Source organism: Panthera onca, chromosome B4, assembly GCF_046562875.1.
Source record: "Panthera onca isolate mPanOnc1 chromosome B4, mPanOnc1 haplotype 2, whole genome shotgun sequence".
NCBI classification, from domain to species: Eukaryota; Metazoa; Chordata; class Mammalia; order Carnivora; family Felidae; genus Panthera; species Panthera onca.
Window position 1 is genome coordinate 20,033,475 of NC_138345.1, and position 13,474 is coordinate 20,046,948.

The window sequence follows — 13,474 nt, forward strand, 5'->3', positions numbered from 1 at the left end:
TATCAGATGACACATACTCAGGCATTTCCAATGAAAAGGTTTTCTTTTCCTCTTTGTAATTATGTATATTGTGGAATTAAGTATGAGACTATAAATATCCCATTTCTCATCATACTTTTAATTTGTATCAGTGTGGACTTACAGATTTGTGTGGGGGTATGATGTATTTATTGTGATGCTCAAATTGGTTCACAGTTTAGCTAGTGGGAGCCCCTTTAAGCTGGCACAGTTGTCCCCATTCATTATTCTTTGAACACTTATTTTCTGGCATTGCAAGTATATTAGTCTTCTGTTGCTGCCATAACAAATTACCACAAAATTAGCAACTTACAGGCACTCAGATTTATTAGCACATAGTCAGATGTCTGGGTTTGGTTATCTGGTTGCTCTGTTAGAGTCGCACAAGGCTAAAACCAAGGTGTTGGCCAGCTGGGCTCTTACTATCAGGAGACTCTGGAATTCATTCACTTCCAAGAAGCTCATTTAGGTTGTTGGCAGAATTCAGATTTTTCCTTGCAGTTGCAGGACTGAGGTCATCATTTCCTTTCTGACTGACAGCTGAGGGTCTCCCTTAGCTCCTCGAGGCTTCTATCCCATCCTTTCACATGTCCCTACATTTTAGAGTCGGCAAAGGTGAGTTGAATCCTTTGCACACTTAGAATCGCTCTGACTTCCTCTTCTGTTGTATCTCTCTTGTTTTCTCAGCTATTACATCTCTCACTGACTCTTTTGGCCTTTGTCTTCTATTTTTAAGGGTTCATGTGATTACTCTGGGCCTACCTACATAATCCAAGATAATCCACCTGTTTTAAGGTCGGCTAATCAGTACCTTAATTTAATCTGCCAAGTCTCTTCACAGTAGTGCCTTGATTAAGGGAACCTTGGGATGGAAGGTGGACATCATTAGAATTCTGCCTAGCACAGCAGGATATGTCAGGTGCCTTTTTTTATAGAGAGAGTGTTGTTTCTTTCTTACACTTGTGAGTCCTTGGCTTAGTCATTTAGTTTCTTAGTCATTTGAAATATTTGTCTTATCTTTATTTGCTCTGTTTTCTTTCTAAGGTTCTTGGAATAACAGTCAAATAATGTTTGTGTCTGCTAGTTTGTGATCAAGGGGATTGTTTTCATCTGTGTTTTCTAATTGTGGCTTGTGAACTCATTTTATAGCCTGAATTGAGGTTATATCCCTTCAGAGAGGTTTTGTGTTTGCTTCCGCTGTGTACTCAAGTGACAGTACCAGCTGGCCCCGTCTTACGTTAATTTAATGTTTGGGATCTATCAGACTAGGCACATATGTAAATTCAAACCCAAAACCTGGGGCGCCTGGATGGCTCACTCAGGAGTGTTTGACTCCTGATTTCGGCTCAGGTCATAATCCCAGTGTCATGGGCTCAAGCCTTGCCTCGGGCTCTGCACTGAGCATGGAGCCTGCTTAAGATTCTTTCTCTCCCTCTACCCCTCTCCCTAGCTCACTCGCTCTCGTTCTCTCTCTAAAATTTAAAAAAAAAAAAAAAAAAAAAAAATCAAACTCAAAAAGCTATTTGAAGGCAAAGCTATGGCTCTAAATTCTAAGTGCAGACTTTTCATCCCCTATCCAGAGCTTAAATCTAATTGGACGAGCTTCCTTGTGCTGTCTCTGTGCTGTAATTTCTGTGTTTTGATGGTTTTGTAGGGTTTTGGTGGGGGCAGTGGGGGAAAGGGCTGGTCTATCTTTCCCCAGAAATGTAGCTCTTGGAAGGTCCAATCTATATAACCAAAGTCTTACCACTTTTAACTTTTCAGCCATTGGAGGCCCAATGTGTTGTCTCTTTTTCTTGTGGGCACTAAAGCCAAAGCTCCAGGGTTACTGACACAGGCTGACTCCTCCAGGGCAGCCTATTAAAGCTTTTCCCTCCTCATTCATAAGGATTTCCCTCACTGTCCTATGGGCTCAGCTATTCATTTTGAGGTCATTTTAATTGGGGAGGTTTTTAGGTTATCTGGTCTGCCTCATTGCCAGAAACAGAAATTCTCCTACTGATTTATTTTTCAAACCCCCGATACTGGCTCTACAACTACTACTCTACTCGGCCTACAAGTAGTTTTCACGTTGCCAAATCGAGTGACTACTTTTCAGTCTTTAGCCTAGATGACTTTTTAGCATATTTATTTTTGTTCAGGACTTCTTGCTACTGGAAGCTCCTCTCCTGTTCCTGTCCCTCCTTTCCCCTCTCATCCTGTTCCCATCCCTTCTCTCCCTTCCCATCCTGTTCCCATCCCATCCCTTCTCTCCTCTCCTCCCCTCCCTTCCCCTCCCTTCCCCTCCCTTCCCCTCCCTTCCCCTCCCCCTTCTCTTCTAACATTATACTTAACTTGGTTATCCTGCAGTTTTGACTATTTCTTAACTAGTTTTTTGTTTGTTTTTACTTCACCTTTATCCTAATTTAGTGTTGAAATTCCTTGGGGCTAAATCTGAGCCTCTCCTTTTCTCTAAAATTCTCACCATATTTAAGCTGCTGAAAATCTTTTGTCTACCGTATTACAGTAACTACTTAAATTATCTCCCTGATTCAACTCTTCCATTGTCTTTCAGGGCATTGTTCACATTGTATCCAAAATGATCTTTTTAAAAGTAAAGTTCTAATCATGCCACTCTCTTGCTTAAAATGCTTCAATGGCTTTCCAGTAGGATGAAAGTGGAGAGTCCTCTATGACCTGCAAGGTTCCACATGAGCTGGCTCTTGGACTGACTTCTAGCTTTATCTTAAGCATTTTATTTCTTTGCTTATTATACTACACTGGCTATATCTTTGTATGTAAGTCACAGAGTGGATTCTGTCAAATTAAACAAAAAAAGAATTTGTTGGATAGGTACAGTTATTTAGAGAGCTAAAGGAAAAAACCCCTTCCCAGACCTCTGAGAGGACAGAAATAGGGTAGATTCAAGGGCTGGGTAAAGAAGGATTAATAGAATCCTAATATGACTACCATTAGACTAACAGGTCTGACCATTTTCTGCCCTGGTGTGTATGCCTTCAAGATACTAATTCCCAGGAGAGGCTATTACAGCTTGGGTCACATGTTTATCTCTGGGCTGAGAGTGTATGAAATGGAGGAGGGGTACTTCCCTGACAGAAGATAGGATGTTATTTGGACACAAAACAGGAAAGAATTATGGGCAGGTAAAAACAATAGAAGTGGTCTCTCTTCCTTTTAGTTTATGTGTCACTTCTTCACTGCAGCCTACTCTGCTGATCTTAATTAAGTTACCCCTTAGATTCGGTCACAGTACATTCTTTTTCATCATCGCACTAGTATCTGTGTGCTTACTTAATATCTGGTTCCTTCATTTTAAGAACCATGTATGCAAGGGTGATACCTGTTTTTGTTTTTTGTAGTATCTTCATCTAGTATTTTGTCTGGGTACATTAGGCAATAAATAATTGTAGAATATTGTAAAACAGAGTCAATTACGCAATATTCAATTGATTATGTCAAAATAACATTCAAAACATTTGTAAAGATTTTATAATGGAATAGGAAAATACGTTAAGTATAAAAGGATTAAAAATGTTGAGTTTCATACATAGGCAGCTATATAAAGCTAAACAAAACCATAAACTATATACCAAAAAATTTGAAAATACATAAAAATGTCAACAGTGTTTGTGGATGAATTTTTCCCTACTTTGCCATCTACTTAAGAGTTTTAATAATTAGTATGTAGTATTTTTATAGGTAAAGTCAAAAGAAGCAATACAGAATTGTTCAGATCTCTGTAAAAATAGAGCAGCCTAAGAAATAGTTAATGCTTGCCTAATGAGATTTTGGAACACCTATATTCCATCAAGGTGGCCAAGAGTCTCAGGAAAGAAAGCTCTTTTTCTAAATTTTATTTTACCCTCTCTGAATAATGAAGGTGTTAATCATATAGAGATATATTTCACAATCTAAAACCAAAGGGAAAGGGAAAACCAAAATAATCCTGTTATGCATTAGTTGCCAAAGGGAAAGGATGTTAACATTTACAATGGAACATTTACATTGCAACATTTACAATGGAATCTTCCATTGTTGTGTATATGATTCTGTTTACTTCTTTTATCATGGAGATAGATATCGCTCCTTTATAATAATATGGCTGCTGTTTATCAAATGCTTTCTATGTGGTAGGAGAGCATACTAATAGTATTAGTACCTGTATTAGCCAATCCTTACACCAGCCCTGTGAAAAATTGGTGCCATTCGCACTTTACAGATGAGGTGTACTAGGTCCAGAGAGGTTATTTGCATGAGGGAACAGGATTTGGACTTAACTACTTTCACACCATATTAACCTCCAGAAAAGACTATTCAGTCATAGGATATGGGTTAGGGATAACTTAACAGGTTGAGTCATTTACTAGCTTAAATATTCCTCAAGACTGTCCCGTTCATTTACTCTGGTTCACTGCTGGACAAACAAGCTGATGTGGCACTGATTTGGCCTCCTAGGCAGTTTGAAATTGGGAGTCAGGAACTCTGGTTGGTGAACACTAATATTTATGTCGCTGGTCATGTATAGTTCTGTCTTATATATTGTTTTTATATCATTGCCATGGGCACACTAATAAAAGCTTAGGTCTCAGCAGTGTTTTCTTGGCTCTGCCCACCCTATCCTGTTCTCACTAAGATCACCATTTGTCTCCACATTTCAAATCCAATGGACCTTTTCACTCTATCTCTTAATTAGCCATTCAGCATCAGTTGATAACCATCTATGTGCCCTTTCTTTAGACCCTTTTCTTGACTTCAGTGATGCTGCACTCATGGTGTTCTTCTTACCTCACTGATACCAATTTTCTGTACTGACTCCTCTTCCATTAACCCTTCTTGAAATGTTGGAGGTCTTCAGGACTTAGTCCTAGACCGATACTTTCCTCTTTTATAAGCAAAAATGCACTTTCCCTTTTTTCACCGCCTCAGTGAATGGTACTTGTAACCACTAGCCAGTTCATTCGTAATACTTTATCTATCAAATGTAGCTAACTATCAAGTTGAGTGCATCTGACTTCTAGATGTACTTCAGATCCGTATCATTCCAAGTGTTTCCATACCACTACCACCTTCGTCCTGAGGGACATAATCTTTGATCTAGATTGTGGAATAGCTTCCTAGATGACCCTTTTGTTTCCACTCTTCCTCTTTTCAATTCATTTACTACATTTAGAAGGATGATCTTCTGAAAAACCAAGTCATGCTGTATTTGCCTTTGGTGTCTTCCCATTGATCTTAGTGTAAATTGTCAACACCTCTACATGGCTTGCAAGGTCGTGTGTAATCTGTTCCTTCCCTTCTCTCCAGCTTTGTCTTCCACCACTCTCTCCACTATGCTTTACCCATATTACCTTTTTTTTCCTCTTTTTTCTATTTCATTGTCAAGTTTGAACAAGCTTTTCTACTTCACTCTGTTCACTTAACAGAGTGTGAACAGTGTTCTACTTGTGTGAACTTTAGGTTTTGGCTTATGTATCTTTTCTTCAGATAGATACTTTCGGCTTCCTAATTTGTCATTCTCATGGTACTTTCTCTTCAATCACAACACTTGTCACAATTTATAGTTATGTGTTTGTTTTATTGTTTGCCTCCCTAATTAACTTGTAAACTCTTGGAGAGCCGAGATCTTGTCTGTCTTGCCTGTCATGTTCCCTACTTTCCCTGCTCCTAGCACAGTGCCTGTCTTCTAGTAGGCACACAATAAATATTGGGTGGATGGATGGCTGGATGGATGGATCAGTACATCATTGCCAACCTCTGTATCATTCTATATCTTTGTGCCTACCCTTTATCCTGAACAGATGAATTTCAGGTATTTTCCTAGAGTTTATGCATTACAGGATTCAGTTCTATTTAATTCCATGAATATCACCTTGATTTAGATTAAAATAACATAGGGGTGCCTGAGTAGCTCAGTTGGTTAAGCGTCTGACTTCGGGTCAGGCCATGATCTCATGGTTTGTGAGTTTGAGCCCCATGTTGGGCTCCATGCTGACAGCTCAGAGCCTGGAGCCTGCTTCAGATTCTGTTTCTCCCTCTCTCTCTGCTCCTCCCCCACTTGCAGTCTCTCTCCCCCCCCCCCCCCAAAATAAATAACCTTTAAAAAAAAGTTTTAAAAAATAACATATAATTTGTGAAAGATGGAAATAGAGTAAGTTAAAAAGAAAGCAGGCACAGAACAATTTAAGGAGGATCATTTAACTTTTGAAAGTTCTAGAGGTCTTAGTAAACTGTTGGTTCATGAGGTATGAGGAAGTTTAGGAGAGTCAGTGATCCTCATACTCAAAAAAAGATTTGGGTATTTGTACTGCCCTGCCTGGATAAGAAAAGATAATTTTATCTGTTCTATTTATAGTAGTAACCCGAGTACCAGACACAGTTTCAAAGTTGTGTTCACCACATTGCATATTTAGTTGTGCACTTTCCTATTTAAGTATGCTCTAATGCAATGTAAAAACAGATACAAGTTTAGATATTGGAGGTCCTCAGTCACCACAGTTTTGCTTCTCAGCATTACACTCTGAGGATATATTATTGCATGTGGCAATGGTATTTTCAATTTTGAAAGAGTATTAGGGACATTAGAGGGCCTGGTAATTAATACTGTTCTTTGCTGACTTAAACCTAAAATTTTTATTAGAGCAGTAACTCTAAAATAGTTATGGGTACCCTTATGGAGACTTACTTACTCCTAGACCCTTTACATGGATGTTCTCAAATAAAAGCCTCTAAGGTAGTGATTACTTGCTGTTTTTTAAAAAAATTTTAACGCTTTTATTTATTTTTGAGAGACAGAGCATGAATGGGGGAAGGGCAGAGAGAGAGGGAGACAGAATCTGAAGCAGGCTCCAGACTCAGAGCTATCAGCACAGAGCCCTATGTGGGGCTCGAACTCAAGGACTGTGAGATCATGACCTGAGCTGAAGTCGGACGCTTAACCAACTGAGCCAGCCAGGCGCACCAATGATTACTTGATTTTATAGAGAAAAATATGGAGGCTCAGAAAGGTTAAGTAATTTGATTCAGATCACATAGTTGAGAGAGCCAGGATTTCTGTCTCAAACACTTGTTCCGTTTTTTGTTTGTTTGTTTGTTTGTTTGTTTTTTGTTTTTTTAGCATGCTGTCTCCAGTTATCTTAGTTTTAAGAGTTGGAGATTCCATGTATGCTTTCCATCATTAAAAAATTAGATTATTATCATTCTACCTTTAAGGTACTTTGCGGCAAAGGCTGAGTTCAAGTGCTTCTCTCTGGAACTACCTCCCCTAGTCTCTTCCTCTGAACTCAGTCATCCCTCAGGTCCTGTGTCCTTACGGTACCTAGCATTTCTTTAGCTTATGAGTAGTTACTGGTTCTGCTATGAGACTATTAGTTCTTTGAAGGCAGAATTCCTTTCTGTTCTTTGTTATCTTCAGTGCCTTTTTTGTTTGTTTTTTTTTTTTTAATTTTTTTTTTTTAATGTTTATTTATTTTTGAGACAGAGAGAGACAGAGCATGAACGGGGGAGGGGCAGAGAGAGAGGGAGACACAGAATCGGAAGCAGGCTCCAGGCTCTGAGCCATCAGCCCAGAGCCTGACGCGGGGCTCGAACTCACGGACCGCGAGATCGTGACCTGAGCTGAAGTCGGACGCTTAACCGACTGAGCCACCCAGGTGCCCCCTTTTTTTGTTTTTTAATAAGAACCTCAATAAATATTTGTTAAATGAATTATGAGATAACAAACTTTTTAAAAACTTGTATTTCTCAGGTGCATGTCTTTTGGAATGTAAGGTTTATAAGCTCCATTTACATGCTACCTTTTTTCTTTCCTTCAGAGCCAAACCTCTTAGAACAGTTAATTTTGCCAAGATTTATTGTCATATTTGGTGACTCCTTTTTCTGGCCTGACTTTAAATGACCAGTGGAATCATTTGACCTATTCCTTTGAAATTCTCTAGTGGTTCCTAAGATTCTCTTAGTTTTCTTATTTTGTTCTTTGTGGTCTATTTTTTGTTGTTTACTCTTCCAGTGGTAATGTTCTGTAGGATTCTGTCTTTGGTCCTCTTGATCATGCTGAGAATTTTGTTTAGGTGATTTCATTTTTCCGTTCCTTGGCTTTCACCAGCTTCCATATCAGGAGTTGTAAATCACATATTCACAGGGGCCAGGTAGGTGACGTAAATGAGTGAAGAGATGAAGAATAAGGAATGACAGGACTCTGGTGGGTTAAAGAATCTATACCCTGACCAAAGTTCCAGCAGATTATTGCTATTTCAGAACTTGGTGTCCAATATTGACAGAGCTTCAGTTTTTCAGGAGAAATTAGAATTCGCTTTGAAATGTGAAGTTTCAGTGTTTCTAAATATGAACTAGTTTAAGATTTCAAACACAGTGCAAGCCAACAGAAAGCCTTTTTGAGTTTTCATGTTTACTTATGCTAACTTTATTATTCTTCTGACTCCTGGGTTTGTATCTCCACACCTGATTTTCCTGCTGAGCTCCAGGCTGATCCTGTTCTGTTCTAGACTATAGAGGGAGGAGTTCTGTGTTCCACAGGCATGTCAGAGACCCTGAATGATCAACCTGTACTTCAGTCTTGTCTTACAAAGTGCTTGCAGTTTTAGAATCAGGCAGCTGCGAGTGTGAATCCCGATTCTACCATCTGCTAGGTCACTAAGCAAATTATTTCTTTATTATTTTCTTTAAAGTTTATTTATTTATTTTGAGAGAGAGAGAGAGAGAGAGAGAGGCGTGCAAGCGGGGGAGGGGCAGAGAGAGAGGGAGAGAGAGAAAGTCCCACGGGGCTCAAACTCACAAACTGTGAGACCATGACCTGAGCTGAAACCAAGAGTTGGACGCTCACCCGACTGGGCCACCCAGAGGCCCCAGCAGATTATTTCTTTAAACTTCTGCTTGCTGTCGTGTGAGATGGGAGTCCTACATACCTCATCGGGCTTTTACGCCAGCACAGTGACCTGCATACAGTAACCACATACGGTACTAGGTGCTCCCAGTTGCTCTCCCTGTTTCAGTGAGTGGTATCACCACACGCCCACTTACTGGTACTCAAGACTCGTCCTCGACTCTTCCCTCTTATTTCTTCTTGAGGTCCTATTAGGTACCAGTCCTAGCAACTCCGCCTTTACAATGTATCTTTACTACTATTACTGTAGTTTAATCTCCTTTTTTGCTCGTCGGGATTACTGTAGCAACCCTTAAACAGCTTTCTCAGTCTCTCTTTAAATCCCCTCCCCAGTCTGTTCTCCACTGGTGTCATGGATTGATGTCTTGCTTAAACTTCAGTCTGATCACACCATGCTTCTGCTTACAGTCCTTCAGTGGTGTCCTGTTGTTTCCAAATTTCCAGCATTTTAGCTTTGAAGGTTCTTGATCTGATTCCTGCTCATTTTTTAGCCTCATTTCTTGCTTCGACTACCCAGATGGTACTTACATGTTCTTCTGTTTCTTCCTCAAACCACCCTTCACCTCGGTTCTACAGCTCCTTTAGAAATGAGCTCTAAAGGCATCCATCGCTTCCAGTAAGTTTTTTGACCCTCATCTTCTCACCTCAGGTCTGGGTTATATACCCCTTTTCATGTGCTCAGAGCCCCTGAGGATGTCTCTATCATAGCACTCTTCACAGTCTTTTGTAATAGTCTCTTTTTTCCACTAAGCTTCTTGAAGGCGGAGACCACGTTACTTGAATGGCTTTGTATCTCCAGGGCTTAGAATAATGTCTGGCAAACAGTGAGCTCTCAGATGTTTGCGGAATGGATGCATTTGGTGAATGAATAAATTATCTTTTTTTCCTGGAGAAATTGTAGAAAAAGGATCTTAGGACCCTCAATTATAGTTGTAAGGCCTTTACAAATGTCACAATTCCCTTATTTTTCTTGTTTGAGGATTATGAGTACTTCTATTTATTATGAATCAATAATACTTACGTTCTTTAGAACAAAATACATTGTACTGTTAATGTAAATAATTATTGCTTGCAAGGGCTATGGTTTCTAATCTTTCTTTCTTTCTTTCTCTCTTTTCTTTTCTTTTCTTTTCTTTTCTTTTCTTTTCTTTTCTTTTACTACATCCCACTTAGGTTCATTTTTTTCTTGCTTTCCTCTTGTTACAGTGTCAAATTCTTAGGGTCTTGGGATCTTATTTTCTCCCACCCTCCCAGGAGCCTTGGTTTGTATCAAGATTTCTCAGCTTCTGCACTGCTGACACTGTAATACAGATAATTCTTAGCTGTGAGGAGCTGCCGTGTACATTTTAAGATGTTTAGTATCATCCCAGGCCTCTACCTACTGTATGTCAGTAGTGCCCCCTAGTTTTGACAACTAAAAATGTCTTCAGACATTATCACATGTCTCTGTGGAGCAGAAATCATCCCTGATTGAGAACCCTATTGGTTTATTGATATTCCCATCTCTCACCTTTATCCTCAAAGAGCCTCTCCTGTGGAGCATATGAGCATATGAGCATGATCTCCCATCTTTAAAAAATCAACATCTTTTTCTAGTCACTCCTCTTTCCCCTTAACTTTTGCTCATCATCTCTCTCCTTCCTCTTCCCATCCACTTTTCAGAATGGATTGCTTTCACCCAGTGCTCCCTTCCTTTTCTTTTCCTTTCCTTTCCTTTCCTTTCCTTTCCTTTCCTTTCCTTTCCTTTCCTTTCCTTTCCTTTCCTCTCCTCTCCTCTCCTCTCCTCTCCTCTCCTCTCCTCTCCTCTCCTCTTTTCTTTTCTTTTCTTTTCTTTTCTTTTCTTTTCTTTGAACTCCATGATGCTTTCTGAAAGTGCTTTCGTGCCTCCATCCTTTTTTCCTGTGTCCTTGAAGTGACCCTGACCACCACCACGTAGTCCACGTTGTCATTATCTTTTAATCCTCTGTCCCCGTCCATCCCTACCCCTACTCACCCACCCCATTCAGTCATAAAGTCTGTTCATTCTTCCTCTTGAATATTTCTAGAATCCACTTACTGATCTTTGAATCTCAAGTCTAGTTCTCTTCTGTTTTCTATATTGTAAACTGGGTGACCTTTCTAAAACATGGTCATCCATGTCAGACCTCTCTCAATCATGAATTCTGGGGCTCTAGTGTCTGCGTTTTGAAAAGCTTACCAGGTGATTTTTAAGCAACTCTAATTGCTTCATTCTCCTTTTTAAGAAACATTTCTTTGCTCTTAGGAATTCCTAAAATACTTACTGTTATTTTTACGAGGCACTTCCTGATGTGATCCCAGTCACATGGCAGAGTCATTTTTGTTACAAATTAAAAATGACTTAGGTTCTTTTTAAACAAGTGTTTTATGATAAGTCAGTATTTAGTCAGTTATTAATACATTTTTTTTTATCACCACCAATAAAATTTATCATTGAGGGGAGGGATCAGGAAGAAATGTGGGTGTTCTGACTTAATGGTTAATATTAAGTATCTGTGACAAATTTGACAGCTAAGTTGCAAAGTATTTAAATAATTTTTTTTCTTTCAGGTATTTATAACAGCAATGATGTAGCAGTATCCTTTCCAAATGTAGTATCTGGCTCAGGATCTAGTACTCCTGTCTCCAGTTCTCATTTACCTCAGCAATCTTCTGGGCATTTGCAACAAGTGGGAGCTCTCTCCCCATCAGCAGCATCATCTGCAGCCCCAGCTGTTGCTACAACTCAGGTAAATTATTGCAGTGCTGTGAAGCGACCTGTAGGTGGGTTTGTCGTTTCTGAAAGCGAATTCCATTGGAGAGGAAAGAAAGAAAATAGGGCTTCCTATAGGAATTTCTAAAATGCCTCAATTTGTTTTGACATGTTAGTGGAAATAATAGACATATCTACATGGTATTTATGAGAGACGACAAAGGAATATGTTGTCTTCAACTGACTCCTTTCAGTTTCTGAGTTTCTAATTTTGTCCTAATGTAAACTGGTAACTTGGTGGGGACTTTTACTCTTTCTTTTAAAAAGTAGGACTTGGGGTGCATGGGTGGCTCAGTTGGTTAAGCGTCTGATTCTTGGTTTCGGTTCAGGTCATGATTTTGTGGTTCATGGGTTCGAGCCCCACGCTGGGCTCTGTGCTGACAAACCGGAGCCTGCTTGAGATTCTCTCCTTCTTTCTCTCTGCCCCTATCTCACTCTCTCTTTCAAAATAAATAAATAAACTTAAAAAATAAAAATTAAAAAAATTAAAAATAGGACTTCAAAAGTGTGAACCGGTTTTGTGGTTTTAAAAATTCCTTTTATAATTTTAAAAATCACAGAAATAATATATGATCGTCTGCTGTCTAAATTTTCAAAAACCAGTGTAGGAGAATATAGGTTAAAGAGTGATTGATCCCTTTGAGTACTATATTGTTTTCTTCCTAGTGGGAGAGGAAAGAATGTACATGAATATTCTAAATAAGTGACTCTGTTGGTGATTGTGCATAAATTTATCCCTTTCCTTCACTTTAGACCTGTAACTTGATAGGTCAGTAGTCTTCAGGAATCCTTAAAAGCAAGAGTCAAATCAGAAAAACCATAATCTTGTATTTATAAATAGGACGGTAAATTGGCAAAGCTGTACACACACACCTACTCCCTCTCCCCCACCACCTCACCAAAGGTGTAATAATTTAAAATTCCTAAAGTATACATAGATATTTTTATTTGGAATTCTTTATAATTTTACTTTAATTTTATCCAAGCTTCTAGTAGTAAATCTCTTAGTATTTAGAGAAATTTATAAAAGACAAATTCCTTTAAAAAAATTGTTTTTAAATGTTTGTTTATTTTTGAAGGAAAGAGACAGAGCGTGAGCGGGGGAGGGACAGGGAGAGAGACACACAGAATTCAAAGCAGGCTACAGGTTCCGAGCTGTCAGCACAGAGCCTGATGCGGGGCTCGAACCCATGAGCCATGATGAGATCACGACTTAAGCTGAAGTTGGATGCTTAACCAACTGAGCCACCCAGGCACCCCATATAGACAAATTTCTAATTACAAACTATGAGCTAGTTGTTTGTAAGTTGCTATAAATTTATGCTTTACGTATGTGTTCATAATTTCCATTGTCCAGGCCTTTAGAATATATATGTACTTTTTGGAGCACCTGAGTGGCTCAATTGGTTAAGCGCCCGACTTCGGTTCAGGTCATGATCTCTCAGTTTGTGAGTTCGAGCCCTGTGTTGGGCTCTGTGCTGATAGCTCGGAGCCTGGAGCCTGCTTCAGATTCTGTGTGTGTGTGTGTGTCTCTTTGCCCCTCCTCCACTTGCATTCCATCTCTCTCTCTCTCTCAAAAATAAATATTAAACAAGAGTTAAAAAAAATATATACACACTTTTTAAGTATTTTCTGTAAGCTGTACATCAGAATACAGCCTTATTTTTAAAAATATGTAATGGCTCAGCGCAGTCACCATTACAATTAGATCAGGTATTAGAATAAACAACAGACAGTTCAGCACAGAAAACCAGTGGTGTGATTAGTGGTATCATGTTTGAAAATGA

The 13,474-nt window shown here is 39.2% G+C and overlaps 1 protein-coding gene across 17 annotated transcripts in view; it reads left to right on the forward strand.

Moving 5' to 3' along the window:
- Nucleotides 1-13,474, forward strand: part of MLLT10 (MLLT10 histone lysine methyltransferase DOT1L cofactor) — a 237,176-nt gene that overhangs the window by 196,832 nt on the left and 26,870 nt on the right. For all 17 annotated transcript variants that reach the window (XR_009617657.3, XM_078450363.2, XM_078450361.2 and 14 more), the window contains one exon: nt 11,486-11,664. Coding sequence is in view for 16 of the 17 variants with exons in the window: in XM_078450363.2 (XP_078306489.1) it covers nt 11,486-11,664 (179 nt within the window). In the remaining variant the exon portion in view is untranslated. The remainder of the gene's footprint in view (nt 1-11,485; nt 11,665-13,474) is intronic.